At 38.6% G+C, this 22,211-nt stretch overlaps 1 protein-coding gene across 2 annotated transcripts in view; it reads right to left on the reverse strand.

The window, feature by feature from the left end:
* Window positions 1–5,584: 5,584 nt before the first annotated feature.
* The window catches only part of LOC149817956 (monosaccharide-sensing protein 2-like), a 40,848-nt gene continuing 24,221 nt past the window's right edge, over window positions 5,585–22,211 (reverse strand). For both annotated transcript variants that reach the window (XM_089985253.1, XM_089985254.1), the window contains exons 4-6: window positions 8,089–9,035; window positions 7,394–7,581; window positions 5,585–6,387 (exon numbers count right to left, since the gene is read on the reverse strand). In XM_089985253.1, coding sequence (XP_089841379.1) covers window positions 5,955–6,387; window positions 7,394–7,581; window positions 8,089–9,035 — 1,568 coding nt within the window. In that variant the 3' untranslated portion in view covers window positions 5,585–5,954. The remainder of the gene's footprint in view (window positions 6,388–7,393; window positions 7,582–8,088; window positions 9,036–22,211) is intronic.

A 22,211-nucleotide genomic window follows, 5' to 3' on the forward strand; every position in this document is an offset into this window, starting at 1 on the left:
ATCCAGGTAGTGTATAGGTGGATCCGGATCTGAGGTCCAATACATGGCACTATCCGAGACCTTGCATCTCAGCCAGTCACCTATCCAAACCAGGAATGGATCCGAGTGTGCCTAGATTCTGCAGTACTTGATCGGATCCAGGACTTTTATGAAAAGCATAGCGAAAAAAGGTTGGATCTGGTTTAGTTCCTGCTTGATATGTTTATTCTTGAAGGAGAGAGACCAGACCCAACACATGTTTGGGTTGGTTCTCTCTATATATATACTGAGAACACCCATTATTGACTGTAAGTATGTAAACCCTTTGGATTCAGATGGGATGTGACCAATACCATATTCCACTAATCTGATGTTAATTAAATGAATTCAAAATTAAATTCGGATTCTGATGGTGAAAAGTTAATAATATATTTACTTTTTTTCATGTAAATGGATTTGGATATCTGTCAAATTCGGATATTTGATAGATTTGATAGCAAAAACTCCATGCATCTGGACACATACCATAACCATGACCCACTTGGCTATGCTTCATATGGTGGTAACTTGGGAAAAAGAAAGAAAAAATTCTTAAAGAATGAGCCATGCAAGGACGCATGGATATAGCAAGTATTGTAATTAAACAGAATCAAATTCGGCCGGATATCAGATAAAATATGATTCATTAACCCTAATTGACTTGACAGCATATTGGCAGGCTTCCAATTGATAAAATCCCAATGTCCATTTAGCCGAAGAGGAATACACATGGCTTTGACCTTGCGGCAAGGGATGTCCCCATAGGTTTCAAACTGTGGTCATGGAATGTCAGGTGACATTATAATCACCTCTAATTAGAAAGCTAAAACCCTAGTGTGCAGTGGGTTTATCTACCTTGATAATGTATATGGGTCTGGATCCTAGAGCAACTCAACATTTGGTTCTGAGATGGGTAGGATCAGGGATAAATGATTAAACCAGATCAGTGTTTTGATAGGTTTTGGGTCCAATCCAGCCCATTAGCAGGACTAAATTTAAAGCAGGTTCAGGTGCACGTACGTGTCTTGAGGCCTCGAGCAGGGATGATAAACGGGTTGGTGGGACGGGTCATGCTTGACTCAACACTGCACCAAAGGGTTCTATTTAGATCTCATAATGGTCCCATATCCCGTTATAATCTGCATTATTATGGTGCTGGATCAGCTGAAAATGGGTAATTAAGGTCTAGTGATTTTCATACGGAAGAGATAAAACGGGTTGGATTAAACCTGTTTTACCTAGATTCAACCATGTTTATTTACCTGATTCCGATCTCAATCCAACTAGACCAAACAATTTGTTTCAAATCTATCCTAGAACTGGATGTATGCTACTGGATCAAAAAATAAGAGTCGGATCTGGGTCGAACTCCAACTGTTTTGTGCTTTAAGAATGCACTAATCGGCCTTTTAATCCCTCTTTCTTTCTTTGTGATATATGGATCTGTTTGGATCCTAACCTGGACCTTGCATGACATGTGAATTGGATTTTCGATCGCATGGCTCCAACTCTACTCTCACACATTCTGAAAGAATGAATGACATTCGATTCAAATTTCTCAACTTTGCAATGGCGTGACGAGATGTGGTTTGTGAGAATCATTCTCTGACAAACACGAAAGAATTATTCTCACATGGGGCCGAGCAATCGGGAAGATGGATAAGTTTCAATTGGATCCATCGTGGCTGCAGTGGTTTGTAGTTTCTGTAGAGAAAAATGAGTTGGAATGGGACCGCCATTATACCACAGGTCCATATATATATTTAAATCAGATTTCATTCACCCGGGTCCACATTTCTTCCTTTACTTACCTTATTCTTGGACATTAACATTAGTGGAATTGGGTCAAAATTTGCACCATTGACAGCCATAACTGGTCCAGATTTTTGGAATCAAAGTTCACACTTTAGCTGGGCCATAATTAGGTGACTCAAGCTAAACTTGGACCCTGCCAAGTAAAGACTTAGTTTAAATGATGTCCATACGGACCTGAATCTGGGTTCATCTGGGCTAGGACCAGGTGTAAGCTGGCCTGGTTGGGTCTAGGTGGTTGACCCATGCACTCCAATCTAAATGACAAGACGCCCACTAGCTTTTTTGGAGTTAGGATTCTCAATGGCTTTGAAAAACCAAAAGGCTGAGCACTGAACAAAGTCAAGGTCCATTTAAGTGTGCCAAGTAGTTGAATCCATATTTTTAAAGACAGAAAGGTCAAAGGTGCAACCTGGTAGGGGTGACTTGTGAACCTTCTTAGATAAAGTAAGATTTTATGAGTTTGAAACCCACGGATGGAGCCCGGTCAAAGCTGGGTGCACTTTTCAATGGACCAGAGGGAGTTTTACCAACCAGAGACTTCTTGCCAACATGTGGTCAGTGATATGAAGGGCTTAGGGAGAAAAAAATATTATTTTTTGTGATAATCTAAGGAAAAAAACTCATCACAGTCCCCACATCAGCTAGCCTCCGGTTGATAAAACCCTTAAGGTCCCTCTCTGTCCATGGGGAGTACACCTTGCTTCGACCTTGCAGCAAGGGCCTCCACCTGTGGATTTCGAACTTGTGACATCCCGTCAACTTGGTGACATTCACAAGTCGCCTCCACCAGATGAGCGAAGCCATTGAGAGTTCAACTTAAATCATATTTGAATGACAATATTACTATAATTTTTCAAATTAACATTTCAGAATATGATTTTATAAATTTTAGAGTAGTGATGCACTGATTTAGGTAATTAAATGAAGACAAACCACTCTACTTAAACCATGTGTACAGTTATCATGATTAAAATAAAAAGTGATAGGCAACATTGAGAAAAATTATGGTTTTTAAAGGTGGTATTTTTTTTTTTAAATTAAGCATAGAACATATGAATGCTGGTAAAATTTTCTTTTGATGTCGTGAAACCCTTGCCGAAGCGAGAAAAACACCGGGTGGGGCCCATGTGACCGCCCTGCCTTAGGTGGCCCCGCCTTTGAAAGCTACATGAACACCGGTGAAATTGAACTCACAAAACATACACTATGTTTCACCAGTGGTAAATCTCATTAAAAAAAACAGTTTACCACAGCGAGGAATCAAGTACAAATTTTTCTCATGCTTAGTTTTCTATTCAAACGCATCATCCCATTTGTTATCATGAATTCGTCGTTATCTTCCTTTTATATAAAGTTTCACTTTCACTGTTATCATTTGTCACAGGGACACAATAATTTTGGCTGTGTATTTCTGCTCACACGACTGGACACGCTGATTCAGACACAGATTCGTATGATCATTATTTTAGTATTTTAATAATATTTAATATGTTTTAATAATATTTAAGAAAACATATTTTTAAAATTAAAATATGAAAAATATTTTTTTATTAAACAATTAAAAAAATGCGACCTTGTGTCCTATTTCTGGAAAAAAAATCCAAACTTGCGTCACTGGACCCAACCGACCCGATAGGAGGTTTGGCAGACCCGCTTGGACGGAACACGGATCCCGTCATTTGAAATAGGATGGGTTCCATCATACATTCAATCCTAGCCATTGATTGGATGGCTAGGATTGAATCTATGATGGAACCCATCCTATTTCAAATGATGGGATCCATGTTCCACTTGGGCGTGCCTGGATCTTCCTGTGAGTAACGATCGTTCCAGACCCGACCTGCGGTCAGATTGAGTTAAAGCCCTGTTCCGTCTTTCTTTTGGAATAATGGTCAGCTCTGTCTTTGACTGACAGCTCAACGCATGCCGCCGACTCCTCTCAGATTTGAAGGACGACTCACGACCGCAAGGATTTGGATGACGGTGGAGGGATGACGTCATCGAGGACATGTGGTACCGCCGGATTCTTTGTAGAAAGCCCACGTGGGTTGTGAGGATCAGACTCGGTTTGAAATTTGAACCTAGACAGTACTGAATCCGACCTAATCGGATCTTGCTTAATTGGATTCAGATTAGGATTCAAAGTAAAATGGGAAAAGGTAATATCAAATCTGGATCTGACTAGCTAACTGGATATGCTTTATATGTAGCCTGGTTGGATTAGCTGCCAGATTTAGATCTGGATGTGAGCTGCATCAGAATCTAAATCTGACTTTAATCGGATAGAATTTGGTTTACCGAATCCAATCTGATCCGCTTGCTCCCTGCTGTGAGGTGGGGAGATCATAAGGACCAACATCCCGATCTTCCCAGCCAGAACTCAGGGTCACAGACCCGGATTCGGATAATAGGCTTTTCTGATGGGGGTCGGTGTCCTGAATATGAACGGATACAAGGTGGCAGACATGGATAACCAGATCTTGGCCTGGATCTGACCGGGCATACCAGGTTATAAACTTAAGGGCAAATCAAGGGGCGTAAACCAGGTACCCTATGGTTCTTATAAGCGTTGCTGAATCCGACTATCGGATATGGCCTAAAATCCATGATTCGGAGTCTTTAGGAACATGTTTGTGGGTCCTTAGGGCTGTCAATGAGTCACGTACTCTAACCTTCTGGGTGCACTCAAATCTGGCTCAATAACGTTTCATCGCCACTCTTGGGATGGGTACGAACCCAGCCAGCCCGAGTGCAGGCCTCCACTGATAAAACCCCTGAGGTCCATTGTGCTCATTGGCAGTACTCCCAACAGCCCAATCATAGATCATAATCTTAAATATTATAAAAGCAGAAGCAAGGGTAGTAGGTGTCCGAAATTAGATGTTTGGTTACTTTTTCTAAATGAACATCATAAACATGTTTTGGTGGGCTCCGTAAGGGCTTGGGTCGTTATGACCCATGGGGCTTACCAATTATCATGCATGAAAAAATAATGGATTCTTGGAGTTTGCTGCCTAAAGGAAACCCTAAACACGGAAGGAAGTAGGCAGATGGTCGCGCACACCTTTTTCTTTATTTCCTCAATATAGCTAGGCCAAGGGAAAACCCCTTTCATGATCTACGGCCCAATTTTCACCTGCATCAGAAGTAATATCTTCATCATTGCCGCAACCTTGAGCGACCCCAACCCCTGTCCAACACACCAAGCTTCAACCTATCGGCTAGAGATGCCTCGTTGTGGGTTTCGAACTCGTGGTGTCCCATCATTTTGATGACATTCACAAATCGCCCCTACATGGTAAGAGGAGCCCTTGTGGGCCAAAGAAACTCACGGTTTGCTCTCTCTCTCTCTCTCTCTGAACCACACAATTTTAGAGATCTGCCCAATCAGTTCCATATTATAGCTGCACCAAAATCACACCCTCTGCTGTTTGGGAGCAATGGTGTTGCTCAAGCACTGTCCTGAGGATGGAGTTGGCAACCTCAACACGACATTAATACAACATTCATAAGAGGATGTTTTGGCAACTCTGTTCCAAACACTGCATTTTGACAAAACCATATTTTTGGCAACTCATAAACACGATGTCTTCATCCCAGTGCTGTAAGGCTCCCGAACAGAGCCTTGACGGTGCTCAGCACAAAATGCAGACTTCAACCTTGCAACAGTCAACGATGTATATACCGCACATATCAAGGTTGAGCCATGAGAGAATAGAGATCAACAATACCTGTGCAAATAAAAAGAATGAAGGAGAACAGAACAGCAAATTCTATTAGAACTCGCCGATTATTGTTACATCCTACTGTTTGTTTTTATTGCCAGTCAAATATGCAAAATGTTCAGGAATAAGGGAGAAAAATGAATAAAAAAAAATGCAACGCTTGGTCCCGGTGTCAAAAGATACCTGTTTATCCCACCACCTCAAAAACATAGAGCAACCTCACCCTCAAGGACCTCAAATCTGCACAACAATCCCTCAAAATACCATAGCACCTTGAAATCTAACCTCCACCACCACCATCATCCTTCTGTTTTGCAAAATCTAGAGTCCATACGATCCGGAGAGCCAGGAACTTCCCTCCAGCGTGATCAGTGTTTCCAGGGAACGAGAAACATGTCAGTTTATTTTTTGCTTCGCTCCGACTGCAAAGAATTCTGTGATGACTTCAAGCGGCATTCCTTTGGTCTCCGGTACTTTCAAGAACACAAACACCCATGACACCACACAAACAACTGCATAGATGCCAAAGACACCCGCAAGACCAATCGTATCCAACAGGACTGGAAGTGTGTATGTGACAATTATGTCACCGATCCACATAGTCAATGAGCAGATGGCAATGCAAACACCACGGACCCGTGTTGGAAAGATCTCCGAGCAGAGAATGTTGGGGATTGGCCCGAAGCCCATGACAAAGCAGCAAAAGTACACCACAACGCATGTGCAGGAAATGGCAGCCTGAGCCACGGAGTTCATTGATACAGATGTGCTCACAACTAGGACGACTAAGGATACAACCAACACTGGAATTGTGGATAGCAAGAGAGACCTATATTCAAAGCCAAAAGATTCAAGAAATAACAAGCAGAAAAGAAAGGAGATATTTCGTAGATATTCTTTCAAATAAATCACAGTCTGTGCCATTCAGATAGGTAATAATTGAAGTCTATTTTGAAGAAAATTAAAGCACATTTGCATGCTTGATTCTATCAAAATCTGGTAGCATCATATCCAATCACAAAATGGCATGAAGCTTAAAGACAGATCCATCTATAGCATAAAACTTGAATGCTCTAAGAGACTAGTCTGGAGCTGGGTAAGAGGTGAGCATGGAATTCTGTCAGGTAAGTTAAGATACCTTGTACTTTATATATATATATATATATATATATATAGTTGTTTATGTAAATGCAATAGGTATACCCTCTAAGGGTATTTTGGTCTTTTCACTTATTGTAATAACCTTTTTATTTCTATTATTTCTTTCTTTTATTTTTCCCCTTTTAATTACTTTTGGTATTAGGTTTTGTGTCAAAGGCATTATTGTCCTTGACACAATAGAGCTGTTGGGGAGTCCCAACGGCTAGAGGAGTCTCTCACTCCCTTGTGTTTATATATATATATATATATATATATGTGAGGTTTTCACCCTTTGTAAGGTATGCATCTTGTATGCATTTTATGAATAAAAATCTTTATTTTTTATGTTGTTGCCTTGACCCTTAGTGGTCTTTCGTCTGTTTGAACCCATATCGGGTTGTGTGAGTGATCACCTTGTTCCTTGCTTGAACCTTATTGGGCTGTGGATTGTGAGAGTACTCTCATTTCATTACACGCTGGTGCTTTTTGGTTATATTTGCGCTTCACACCATGGATGAATAAGAAAAGAGGAGACACCCGTCAACAATTGGTTTCGAGCAAATGGCACCAGCTTTTGTGAAGATTGTGAGGTGTTCCATGTGGCTCAGGCTATTATAAGTGCATTAGCTTCCAGTATTTTTTTTTTTGTTTTTCTGTTCTGAGTTTATGCTGGAGAGCAGGAAAAAGGAAATTACCGTCTACCAGAAATATCCATAAGCCTCATAGCAATTGCTATGCATGGAAGCATTAACAAGCAGGTGACAGCACTGATAAGAAGGGATGCGGAGTCTGACCCAATGCCAACATTTTCAAGGAGCACCTCAACACCTGCTTGGTCGAGAATTTGGGGAGTATAATAGAGAACACCATTTATGCCAGCAAACTGCAGGACAGGAAAAAGGGAAAACCATGTAACGTCAGCAAGATGACATGCTTCAACAGTTGGAGAGAAAAAAACACCATCATAATATATATACTGACAACTGTACAGGAGGACAAAGTTCAGAACAACAAAATAAGAAGTTCAAACAAAAATAAACCATTTGTGAAAAGAACAAAAGCCATAAAATTGATAAAGTATGACATCCGAGATAATGTGATTTGGAAAAAATCTCCTATAGCGGTAACCTGCTACATGCAAAGGTAAGGGTACACTTTACTAAAGCCTCCTTAATATGTTCTTTAGTTTACAAAACATCCCTGATGCTGTATTCTTGACATGCTATTATACCTATGGTCACACTATCATTAACATAAACGAAAGAAGAACTTGTGGACATTCAGATACAGAACAAATGATTAAAGATCATTAACCATGTCAAGAACAAAAAACTTAAAAGTAGTTTACTTTTGGTTTCACTGAAAATAAAATAAAATTCATGACTTATACCTGCTCAAGGATCTGAATTCCTACGCCTACAAGTAATGCATGCTTAACTCCAGCTTCAAAGATATCTGACCATCTAGGACCCCTGACAGCTGTCTCAGATGGGTGAACCATAGCAGGCCCAACTGGGTGCTGCTCCATAAGCTCCTTTGAGTACAGTGCAGGTTGGCTAACCAATGCAGCAGCTTGGATGTAGTCACCATCTGCAGGAATTTCAACACCAGGGATGGAGATGATGGAACCACGATGGGATCCAGGAATACCCTCCTCATGCAAATAGATCCTTTTAAACCCTCCTTCTTTTGTGCCATCTTCTTTTTCCCTTTCAGACCACTTCCATGCCAACTGCCACCCTCCTCCAATGCCCATGCTGCTCACTGCATCACCCTGCAGAAGGCTGCTATTACGGCGCATGCTGAGCATACTGCCATAGGCTAGTGGTGCTGGCATGTCTTTGTCCATGCTTGTGGTTTGCCGGGAAAGTAATGGACTCTGCAGGTTGTCATCAGAATCAGCCCCACCTGCATCGGAGGCATAGTCTTCTCCTGCGTTCTCCCTCTGGTTTTCTTCATCCCACTGATCCTGCTTCACATGCTGCTGCTCAGCCACACTGAACATGCTGCCAAAGTTCGGGAAAAATCCGCTTCTCATGCTTCCCATCTGAGGAAGCTTCTCATGGACACTGCCAAATAGTGTAACCATTGGGTCCATAAGTGGAATGCTCTGAGTAGCCATGCTGCCATGCCTAGAAACAAGACCAATGGCACTTTGTCCAGTAACAGGTTTAGCAATCCAAGACAGACCCTCTTCTGGTCCATATAATTTGATCTGGCCCTTCTCTACCGTAGGTTCCTGATCTTCATCTAGCTCATTGGCTGGGCCAATTATGTATTCTTCTATGCTTGTGTCACCTCCCACACCCAAACCTTCAACAAGCAAAGCCATTTCTCCTGCAAACAGATTCACAGATAAATTGCTTTTGACAAGTCATCCATTGGAGGGTTCCCGAAAAGATTTGTAAGCAGTTACTTGAAACCAAAAGAAGTCTAACATGAAAGGCTTCACAGAGTTCGATTGAGACGGTAAACATAAGCATTAATCAATTAAAAAACAGTACAGCAAAATTTGCAATCTGGTGTTCTCATTTGAGAACATTTTACGAAGTATTGGAAATAGAGAAACACAGCACATTTTGAAAGATCTATACCACAACATTAAGATAAATGTTTGCAAACCAGCATTGCCCTGTCATATTTTCAAATATGCAAGAACCGTTCAGAATCACAAATTCCTTGATTTAAGATACCACAGAAAGGCATGTTGACCTGAGCTTTTCTTTCTTTTCCATGGAGTAAAGGACTAAAATCAGACTCAAGTAGAAAAGGAGGCAGGCACCATGAGAATATCTTTAAGCACTAAGTTTTTAAAGAGAGATGAGTAGATTGAATCTTTACAAATATAGATGCTACTGCGAATAGAGCTATATTACACATATGAGCAGTGAAAAGAATAAATAACTGGATAGCTTTTTATCAATCAACCAAATACAACAGAATTAACTTCTTTCAGTTCCTTTTTGTTCAACTAATCCTTACAGTGTGACCTTATTATTGTTAATGTAAACATATATGTATGTATATGTTTACATACATATTTCTGTACATTTATAGTTTACGGATATTTTTGTTTCTTCACATGTATATAAAAAGTAGGTGCATTTTTATATTTTTCTTTTTTCATTTGGTTATTCTTATTTTTGTAAATATTCCCAGCCATCACAGGCATTATGGGAATAAATTAGGAGCCGTTGGACCCCAAAGTGTACTCTAGCTCATAAGTGGCTCTCTAAAGCATAACATCAGTTCACATCAGTTCGTGACATGGTATCAGAGCTGGGTCGACTCTTCTTGGTGATATTCAACTCTCCTTCAAGCATATTTAAGTGGTGCAAAGATCGGGTCTTTTCTTGGGAAGCATGCCGATCAATTTTCTTGAAGATTTCTCATCTCGTGAATGCATAGAGGCATTGGATTTTCAAAAGGAGTTGAAAATTGTTCCGAGTATTTATTCCTTCTCTCTACTCTATTCTCTTGCCTTATATTTTTTGGTTCCATGACCGACAAAGAAGTTGTGAGAGTAGTTCCAATCAAATTTGATGGAAAGAATTATAATCTATGGGCTACCGCCACTAAAAGAATTCTTATTGGAAAAGGTTTGTGGGAGTATATTGATGGTTCCACAATTTAACCTCAACTTACTCTCACAAAATCCATAAAAGAGAAAGATGAAACCATTAAGAAAGAAGTGCTCAAAGGAGATAAAAAAGAAAAAGCTCTTGTGAGTTATAAGAAAGCCTTGAAATAATGGGAAATAACCCATGCCAAGGTAGTTTCCCTATTCATGGGAAGTATGAATGAAGATAGGTGTGAGAACTATTTTGGAATTTGAGAAAGCCAATGAAGCATGACCCTTTATTAAACAAACGTATACTCAATGTGATATTGCCTTTAGATGAGAGTTTCAAGATAAAAAATACACAATTGTAAATAAGGTGAAAAGAGCGTTAGAGAGTACTTTGGCTCTCTAAAGAAATTATGGGATCAAATGACCAAATTGGGGCCCATTTGGAAGCCCAATGATGCTCAACTTAAAAAGAAGCAAATAAAAAATGAGCAATTTTTTCAATTTATAAGAGGATTGAGACCCGAATTTGAGCAAATGAGAAGTAACATTATTCATAATAGACAAGATGAGCTTCCTCTTATCCAAGAGGTTTTAGCTCAAGTATGTATGAAAAAGACTAGATTGAGGTCTCAAAATGAATTAAAAGAAGTCAAAGACAATGTATTGACCGTTTCAAAACCGGGATTCAACACCCATACATACAAACCGCCACACTTTTATAAGAACAAAAACTATGAGAAAAATCGTGCGTATGTGGAAAAAGGAGATGAAAAGAAGAGGGGTATTATTGTTTGTTATAATTGTGGAGAACCGGAACATATTAAACCATATTTTCCGGAATTTAAGACCAAAGATGAAAGAAAGGTTGCTTTGGTTGGTCCTTCACAAGTTGATCAATAATCTTCAAGTAAATTAATTTCAAACATATATATTTTCAACTCGTGGAAGCATTGCAACCGCTTTTCAAAGGAGAAGCTGTGACCAGTGTCGCCGTCTCGACCTCTTTCCCTCCAGGTATGACTCCTTGGCCGTTTCAAAATCGGGATTCAACACCCATACATACAAACCGCCACACTTTTATAAAAACAACAACTATGAGAAAAATCATACGTATGTGGAAAAAGGAGATGAAAAGAAGAGGGGTATTATTGTTTGTTATAATTGTGGAGAACCGGAACATATTAAACCATATTGTCTGGAATTTAACACCAAAGATGAAAAGAAGTCGTCTCTCATACTTTGGATTTGGATTTGGGATCCAGATCCAATGCTTGTTTACCGCATTCTTGTTAATGGTTGTATTGTAATTATGAGCTGTTGTAAAAGGGGTATTTTGGTACCCTAATGTTGTATTAAAGCATACATATATATAATGTGAAGTTTGAGTGCTGACTCTCTAAGGAGGGTTTTACGGTTTTAATAGCAGCATTGTCTCTCTTTTTCTCTCTCTCACATTTCTGTCTGTTTGTGTGACCCAACATCAGTTTCTTGAACTCTAACATGGTATCAGAGCAGTAGATCCAGTTCTGGAGATCGTAACCTCCTTCATCAGAATCGAAATCGGGTTTCCTGACTCTTCTTAAGGTTCTCTTCTACTTCTTTCTTCTTCTTATCGTCTTATTCTTCTCATTCTGTTTTTTATTCCCAACCATTACCGTATCTCAGAAAGGCTATTTATCAATCTCAATTTTCTTCACGTATTTGCTTAAAATCATGATTCTACCTTTCTTCCTATTTTTCGCCTTTTGGGTTATTCCATATCATTTATCATTCACAACTCTAATCCATTTTGTCGTTCCTTTGTTCTTTAGAAATCGGGACCCTTCCTTCTTCTGTCTTTTATTATTCCAGACGTGATTTCTCTTTTTTTTTAAAAAAAAAATCACGTCAGATCAGATAGGCGTGATTCCAAGCCAAATAAAGGTCACGTCAAATCTGTTTTTCTTTGTTTTCCCTATATCTTCCTTTTCCTTGCCTACCCGATCAATCTCTTCTTGACTGATCGTCCTTTTAGATTCTCTTTCACCTTATTTTGATTCAAAAATAAAAAAACAAAAACAAAAATAAATGCAACATCCTATCTAAAGTAATGTGCTTAATCTCGGTTGAACATCATTTAGAACAGTTTTCCTTACAGCAAATACCGTTTCACTGTCTCTGGTTTACAGATCGCCCTAACCAAAAAAAAAGGCGGAGGCAGTAGATTTTATCATCAATTCCCTCTTATGAATTCAACAGACGTTATTTGTGACTGCGTCTTTATTCGGAGTTCTTTCCTCCTTTCTTTTCAACCCTTCTTAATTTTCGTTTTTCTTCTATAGAATATGGAATTGTTTTCTTCCCAATTTGATCCTCAAGTTTTCTTAGTCAACTTGTATATGAGAAACTGAACAATTTTAATTTCCTAACCTGGAAGAGGCAAATCATCTTGTTCATAAGGAGTCAGGATCTTTCTGGACATCTGGATGACTCTATTCCAGTTCCTCCAGAGTTCATATCACCGGACAACAAGAATGGTAAGGGAGAATCTGTTGTTACGTATGTCAGAAATCCAGAGTATGTAACTTGGATGAAATGTGACCAGGCGTTGGTTGCCTACATTACTTCTACACTATCACAAGAGGTACTTGTGGCAATTCCGGATGACTGCACAGCTATGCAGCTATGGGATAGACTAGTTAAAACATATTCACAAGTTTCTCAGGCCATGGTAATATTTTTAAAGAAGGAATTTCAAATGCTAAAGGACTCCATGACTATCATGGAATACTTGAACAAAATGAAGACTATTACAAATCAATTAGCTATTGTGGGTTGTGCAATAAGTGACAAAGATATGGTGCAACAAATTTTGAGCGGGCTGGGGCCCGATTATCACATGATTGTTACTTCCTTATTGTGTCTACCAGATCTACCTACTTTTGAAGACCTGTGTGCCAAGCTTTTTTAATATAAGATGACTTTGAAGGGATTTTCTAAAGAGACTCTCGTTCATGTTGAGCCCAAGATGTGCTTGCCACAAGTATTGCTTATAGGCAAGGGCGTGGAAGGTATGATTCTAGGGACAAGGGAGGTCAAGGAAGGAATGGGCAAGGAAAGGGACAGATAACTCAAGGGCCTATGGAGAAGTAAAGGAGTTGTTATTGTCTGCCTTAGCTGAATTAAAACTAAAACAGAATGATCAGGGTACTTGGTATGTTGATTCCAGGGCAGCGACTCACGTTACCGGTAATGCTCGTAAGCTCCTAACTCTTGTTCTCTATGTTGGTAAAAATAGTATTGTCACTGAGGATGGGTCTCACCATTCTATCTCTCATATTGGAAACTCCGTTATTCCTATGTCGAAATCCTCTCTCAGTCTCTCAAATATCATTCATGCACCAAATATCAAGAAAAATGTTGTTTTTGTTTCCAAGCTTGTTGATGATATTAATGCTTTAGTTGAGTTTATTCATTTCTCTGTACGTGTCAAGAACCTTCGCATGAGGGAAACGTTAGCTGAAGAAAAACGACAGGGCAATATGTATGTCTTCCAAGATGATCCTTCTACTCGTGCTCGCCCTGTTGACCACAACTTGAAGCTCACCACAACATCGTCGTCTTCTGTGCTTCCTAAGGGTGTTTTTAGTGTTTCTAAATGTATTGAGTCAAATCTTTGGCATGATCATTTAGGTCATTGTAGTAGTCGTTTTATTGAAAAGCTTATCTCGAACAATCTCATTCTCAAGTCAAGTTTAGGATTAAGTGTCGATGATAAAAAATGTTCTAATTGTTTTTTATATAAGAGCCATGTTCTTCCTTTTCATTCTATAAATAAATGAAATTCAAGACCTTTTGAAATTATCTGTTCTGATGTCTGGGGTCCTGCTCCAGTTCCCTCTATGTCTAGAATTAGATATTATCTTATATTTGTTTATAGTTATTCTCGTTACACATGGATCTTCTTTATGAAATGCAAATCTGAGACCTTCAAGTTGTTTCAGAATTTTCATTCTCTTGTCAAGAATCATTTTTCTGAAAATATTCTTTGTTTCCAATGTGACGAGGGAGGTGAATTCTCTTCAAATGACTTTATTACTTTTCTCTAAACTAATGGAATAAGAAGTCAGGTGTCTTGCCCACATACATCTCAACAGAATGGGATTGCTAAACGGAAGCATCGTCATATTGTCGAGAGTGCAATGACCATGATGCATTATAGTAATCTTCCAATTTCTTTCTGGGTAGAAGCTTTTCATTCGGCGGTTTATGTGATAAACAGATTACCCATGACTATTTTGGAAAACAAATCACCCTACTTTTCTTTGTATGGAGTGTAATGAAATATGCAAAAATATAAACAATGTCCAACAATGGACATTCACATATAGAAAGCAGAGAACAAGTCCAAAAAGGACATACACAAAAGCCAACAATGGCTTGCAAACATAAATTCTTATAAATGCAAGAAAGGGCTTCAAGAAGCCATTCATTACAAAGGGGGAGACCCCACTTATTTATAGGCAAGGAGGAGTGAGAGAAAGGAAGAAAAGTAAGAGAGAGAGAGACCACATTGGGAGGCCCAACAAGGTGTCGTTGGGCTCCCAACGGTCACAATTGTGATCGTTGGGGGCCCAACGACTCTTAGTTGGGACCCCCAATGTGAATGCATTAAATGCATTTTAGGAAAAAGAAAAGAAAAAATAAAAAAAAAATAAGAAAAACAAAAACAAAAATAAAAAAAGACTATAATGCCCCTATTAGGCAGAATTACAGGAATACCCTTATCGGGTATGATTGAATATATATATATATATATATATATATATATATTTATTTATTGATTATATGTATTTTAACACCCTCCCTCAAGCTTTATGGGGATATAACTGAAAGCTTGTTGAGAAGGAACATAAAACGAGGAGCAACAAGGGCTTTAGTGAAGAAGTCCGTTAACTGGTACTCGGATGTAACGTAAGGCAGTGCTATGGTTTCTCTTAGGTATTCATCACGAACGTAGTGGCAGTCCATCTCGATGTGTTTAGTACGCTCATGGAAGGTGTGATTGCTTGCGATATAGATTGCGCTTTTGTTGTCACAACACATCTTCGAAGGAGTAGAGATGACTATGCCCATATCACTGAGAAGACTTCTAAGCCACACAAGCTCCATGGTTGTAGTGGTCATTGCACGATACTCCGCTTCTGTTGAAGACAATGATACTTTGTGTTGCTTCTTACATCTTCAAGAAATCATAGTCACCTAAGAAAACACAAAAACCAGTAGTTGAGACTCTATCATTGGGATTTCCTCCCCAATCAGCATCGGTATAAGCAATTAAATCAAGTGATGATGAAGAGGAAAGAAAAACTCCCTTAGTTACGGTGTTTTTTATGTATCTGACTATCCTTAAGACTGCACTCATGTGCACAGTTGTGAGTGCATGTTGAAACTGACTGACTGAGTGATGGATAAGTAGGTCAAAGACCCAACAAGTTGGCGGTAGGGAGTAGGATCCTCGAGGAGTGTTCCATCTTCCAACCTTAACTTTGCATTGATAACTTCAGGGGTTTCTGTCTTCTTATCATCGGAGATGTTAGACTTAGAACAAATGTCAGCAGCAAGTTTCATTTGAGAGAGAATGTACCCTCGGAGAGAGTACGCCACTTCAATTCCTAAAAAATATCTTAAGAAACCAAGGTCAGACATGTCAAAATTCTCTTTTAAAACTTTCTTAATATCATTGATTCTTTGCTCATCACTTCCAGTGATGATCATATCATCAACATAAAGTAGTAGAATAACTACTGAAGATCCTGCATTTTTAACAAACAAAGCGATGTCAATATAGCATGAACGAAAATTTAAACTTGTCATTACATTGCTAAATCTATCATGCCAAGCCTTTGGAGCTTGCTTTAAACCATATAATGCCTTTTTAAGTTTGAGAGCTTTATTTTCACCAATAGATACTCTTGGTGGAGGATCCATGTAAACCTCTTCATTTAATTCACCATTTAAGAATGCATTGTTAACATCTAATTGATAAATAGGTTATTTTTTAACTGACGCAACAACAATAAGAGTCCTAACACTAGTCATCCTAACTACGGGAGCGAAGGTTTCTTCATAGTCTATACCGTATTCTTGAGCGTATTCTTTTGCTACCAACCAGACTTTATAGCATTCTAATGACCCATCACTTTTAGTTTTAATTTTGAAGACCCATCTACATCCAATAGATTTCTTTTAAGTGGGTAATGAGGTTATTTCCCAAGTTTTTGCCTTTTCAAGGGTACTAAGTTCTAAGTTCATGGCTTCAACCCACTGGGGAATGTTTTTTACTTCATTATAATGTAAAGGTTTATGAAAAGAGTGTAACGCAATTAGACACACTCTATACTTTGGTGTTAGAGACTCATAGGAAACAAACCTATTAGGAGGATTGGAGATTCGACCGGATCTCCTTAAAGAGGTTTCTTCTATGTTGGAACCATGAGAATATTTTTCTAAGGCACTCATGGAAACTTGTTGACCACGCCTAACATAGGTTTGGATGGGTCTATCACTTTCATTTTCAATATTGTTAAGAGGAATATCCTCTAGATCATTCAACAAATCATTAGAGATTTCCTCTTCTGGAGGAGTCACATCTTCTTGAGAGAGAAGATCAAATAAGAAAGCATATTCGCTTTCGTCAATATCTTTAGTTTTCTCAAAACCATTTTCATTTTCTAAAAATGTTACATCTTTAGATACATATAGTTTGTTATTTTTAAGGTTGAAGCATCTAAAACCCTCTTGATTATCTCCATATCCTGAGAAAACACATTCAATAACTTTAGGAGATAATTTATCTCTTTTATGTGCAAGGAAAAAACACTTACACCAAAAAATTCTTAATCTATTGAAATTGGGTGTTCTTTCAAATATTTTTTCATATGGAGATGTATTTTGTAAGGATGAAGATATCATTCTATTTATCAAGTAAATTGAAGTTAAAGCGGCTTCGGCCCAATAACCTTTTGGAATTCCTTTGGAAATAAGAAGTGTCCTAATGGTTTTCAAAATGTGTCTATGCTTTCTTTCGGCTAGACCATTTTGTTGAGGAGTCCTAGGGCATGATCTTTAATGACAAATTCCATTTGTTTTCAAAATAATTTTGAAATTCATTTGATAGATACTCTTCACCCGAATCGGATCTAAGAGTAGAGATATTACTTAAAAATTGATTTTTGACTATCATATGAAATTTCTTAAAGAAGTCAAAGACTTCGGATTTTAAATTGAGAAAATAGATCCACACCTAAGTCACAGGGACTCGGCAAAGCAGGTGCCGCACCCGCGGTCAACACGACCCTGGGTGTGGTCAATGCACCCAGGGTCATTTGGGTCCAATTTTTTGGACGTTAAAAAAAACAATGGAGGAGGATTAGGGCAAAAAAAAATTGCCCCAATCTCCTCTCCCGCGCAGCTCAGCTCGAGTCCTCCCGACGCCACCTCCTCTCCCTCGTCGCAGGTACCTTCTAGCTCCCTCTCTCTCTCTCTTCTTGTGTCGGCAGGGGAGGGGCTAAGCCCCCCTGCTCCCTCTCGCTCTCTTGTTGGGTCGGCAGGGGAGGGGCTAAGCCCCCCATGCTCCCTCTGTTTTCGGCAGGGGAGGGGCCCAGTCCCCCCCCCTCTTGCTCTCTTGTTGGATCGGCAGGGGAGGGGTTGACCCCCCCCCTGCTCCCTCTGTTTTCGACAGGGGAGGGGGTCGAGCCCCCCCTCTCGCTCTCTTGTTGAGTCGACAGGGGAGGGGTTGAGTCCCTCCCTGTTTTTGGCAGAGGATATATATATATATATCAAGTTGATTTGAAATTTTGAATGTATTTTTTTTTGTATTTTCAGGATAAAAATGACGGATAAAGGGAAAGGACTTGCGTCATCCTCATCCCAACATTTGAGTTCTGCTGCTAGTTTTGCTGATAGTTGTAGTGAGACTGATGAGGTGGGGCCATTGTGGGTACATGTAGATAAACTTGCAAAAACTAGAGGAGGTGGTGGAAACAAGAGATTTCGATGCAAACTCTGTGAAAGAGATTTTGTTGGGTCTTACACAAGAGTGAAGGCTCATTTGTTGAAGATACTAGGACATGGCATTTCAGGACGTAGAAAAGTTGATGAGGCAATGCGAAGACAATACAAGAAAATACAAGAATAATATGAGAAGAGAAAGACAATGACCGATTCTTGTGCAGTTAGTGTGTCATTTGCAAGCCACCAAGAAGATACCGAAAAAAAAAGTCAATGTAGGAGGTAGAAGAACGATACAAGCAGCATTCAATACATATGGAAGAGAAGAATTGGATAGAAAAGTTGAGAGGTATTTTTATTTTAGTTCACTCTCATTTAATGAGGCTAGAAATCCTTATTGGAAGGATTTAGTAACATCCTTGGCAAATTGTAATTTGAGTGACTATGTGCCTCCAAGCTCAGAAAAAATACGATTTACACTTCTTGCAGAAGAGAGGGCAAATGTGGAGAGGTTGTTGGAGATTAAAAAATATTCATGGGAGCAAAATGGAGTTTTTATTGTGTCTGATGGATGGACAAATATTTAAAGGCGTCCACTGATTAATTTCATTGCTTCTTCGCTTAGTGGCTCAGTATTCTTGAAAGCAGTTGACGCATCCAGAGAATATAAAAATGCAAAGTATTTGAAGGGATTGTTTATAGAAGTCATAAAAGAAGTGGGTGATCAAAATGTTGTACAAATTATTACAGACAACGCTCCAGACTACCCTCATATTTTTTGGACTCCCTGTGTAGATCTGGCCCTAAAGAGTATATGCAACCCCAAAGAAGACGAAAATTCACAAGCATATGCTTTATGTTCATAGATTGAAGATTTAGAAAGAGATGTCAAAAGCATTAGAAATTTTGTTGTTAACCGCCATCGTGTTAATGCTATATTTAATAGACATTCTGACTTGAAATTGTTGAAAGTCGTTGAAACACGTTTTGCGTCCATCATTGTGATGGTGAAGAAGATTAAAAAAGTGAAGAATGCTTTGGTTAGCATGACGACTGATGAAAATTGAAATAATGTGGGATAATATGATTGAAAAAATACAAGTTGTTGTTTTCAAGCATCAAGAAAAAAATCCTACATTGGATGATTCAGAATTTTTTAACCATATTCATTCAATTTTAGTCAGAAGATGGGATAAGAACAACACTCATTTGCATTGCATAGCACATTCTCTTAATCCAAAATATTATGCAAAAAAGTGACAAGCAGGTGGTATTGGTCGTGTCCCTCCAAATCTAGACTCAAAGCTATCAAGACATAGAAATATGTGTATGATAAGACCTTTTCCTGAAGCATATCTTCTAAATCAAGTCACACAAGAGTTTGAAAATTTTTCATCTTCGAGATTATATGGACCAACATTATTCGCGAGAGAGGAAGATAATATAGATCCTATCACATGGTGGTCAACATTTGGATCAAAAACACCTCTTCTTCAACGTCTTGCATTACGATTGTTATCGCAACCAGCTAGTTCATCTTTGTTGTGAAAGAAATTGGAGTACATATTCTCAAATCCACAACGTGAAGAGAAACAAACTCATAAGCAAGCATGCAGAGGATTTAGTATATGTTCATTCAAATCTTCAACTACTTTCGCGAACTAATGATGAATACAGGTACTAATTTGCTCTCTTAGTTATTTGATTATTTATTTTTTAATTTTTCATTTAAATATACTTTTATTGTATTTAACATTTTTAAATTGGGTTTGTAACGCAGACAAGAACATCCAAATTTTGGGATGTAAACCCAGAAGAGTGTGACTTCGAAGGAGACCATGATTTCAACATGACAAACATGGATTTATCTGAGCTCAATCTTCCTTTTTAATGATACATTTGATGATGAAGAAGAAAATTATTAAGATCCATTACTTTTGGTATGTAATTTAGTTCTTTTCTGCTTTACTTATTTGATCGATATTTAGGTTGATTTATATAATTGTTTTACTTATTTGATTGATATTTAGGTTGATATATTGTATGCATAATGAATGATATTATGACAATGTTAACTGTTAAATTATGATAATGTTAACTGTTAAAACTTCAAAATTATATATATATATATAATATATTTACATTTTTGCCCTGCCGCACCCCTGCACCCTAGGTTTTTGAAAGTACTGCACCCACGCACCAGCACTCGCACCCGCACCCGCACCCATGTGACTTAGATCCACACATATCTAGTGTAGTCATCAATGAAAGTAACATAATAGGAGTATCCTCCTTTCGATATGACCGAAGAAGGGCCCCAAACATCCGAATGGACTAACTCAAAAGGTCTTTTGGACACAAAAGTTCTATTTGGAAAAGGAATGGATTTCATTTTTCCAAAAATACAATTCTTGCAAACAAAATGCTTCTCATTACAAAATTTCTTTCCAAAATGAAAGGAGTACATTTTTTAGAAACTTGGATGTCCAAGTCTTTGGTGTCAAGTTTCAATATTTTTATCTTGAACATGATTACAAAAAGAGTTAGTGGGAAGTTTCAAGTTGCTCATGTAATAGAGATCTCCCCTCCTATGGCCTTGCCTAATCTGCTTCCCGAACCGAAGATCTTGTATAGAGCAATCCTTAGTTGAGAAGGAGATTTCACATCCATGATCACATATTTGAGAAACAGAAAGGAAATTTAAATTAAGTTGAGGTACCACTCTTACGTTTGGCACAAAGAAATCTTTGGAAAAATTTAAAGTTCCAAAACTTTTTACTTGTAAAGATGTACCATCGACGGTTGAAACATAAGACTTTTTAGAGTTATTACATAAATCGGAAAGCCCATTTTCAAGAGGGGTCATATGAAAGGAAGCTCCTGAATCAAGAATCCAAGAAGACATACCTGGAAGAGAAGAAGAAGCTATGGCGGCACCCGAAGTTGATGGCGATTTGAGTAGAATTTGAAGTGCTTCCGATAGTTGAGCAAGAGAGAAGGACTCCTTCCCTTTGATAGTCTCGCCCTTCTTTTAAGTAATTTCTTCAACGGAGGCAACCTTACCTTTTGGTGCTTAATTTAGCTTAGGACAATTAGGTCTTATATGACCCGGTTCTTGGCAATGATGGCAAATGACTTTTCTATAGTTGCCATTATAGTTATTTTGCTTCCCAAAGTGTGGAGGCTTATAGGCTTTCACATGATTGTCGGGTTTAGACACGGCCAAAACTTCATCGCCTCCCTTAATCATGCCAAGACGAGTTTCTTCTTGGTATATTCCTGCTATGGCATCTTCCAAAGAAAGAGGCTTAGATCTATGAAGTAGGAAAGATCTAAATTGTTCATATTCGGGCCTAAGCCCATGTAAAAATTGGAAAAAGTGTTATTTTTTCATTTGTTCTCTTCTTAGTTCGATATCTTCACTAGAAACCCACTTTGGTTCTAGTAGAGATAGCTCATCCCATAAGGGTCCAAGGGTGCTAAAGTAATCTCTTACACCCATTTTCCCTTGCTTAATAGTCCAGATTTTTTCTTGGAGAAAGAATTGACGAGCAAGGTCTTTTTTAGTATACATACCTTTCATAAAGAACCATGCTTCATTTGCCATCCTAAATTTAGCAATGTTGGCGCAAATTTTAAGCTTCACATTGTTCATGAACCAAGCAAGAATTTTTGCATGCTTGCTTTTTCAATCTTCTGCTTGCTTTCCCAATCTTCTACTTTAGATTGGTGATCTTCAATGGCCTTCATACAAGCATTTCCTTCAAGAGCTTTTTCTTGATCACCATCCATCTTGGTGAGTTGGAGTTGCGGTTCCGGAATAGTGCCTATGACGTATCCCCAAAGCTTTTTATCCTTGAGGTTGTTCTCCATGGCAGCGGCCCACGTCATGTAGTTTGAACCATTAAGTTTAAAGGAGAGATCAATCTTTTGTTCTCCTTCCATTTTAA

The sequence above is a fragment of the Nuphar pumila genome, chromosome 13, assembly GCF_984573655.1.
Source record: "Nuphar pumila chromosome 13, dmNupPumi1.hap1.1, whole genome shotgun sequence".
In the NCBI taxonomy this organism is placed as follows: domain Eukaryota; kingdom Viridiplantae; phylum Streptophyta; class Magnoliopsida; order Nymphaeales; family Nymphaeaceae; genus Nuphar; species Nuphar pumila.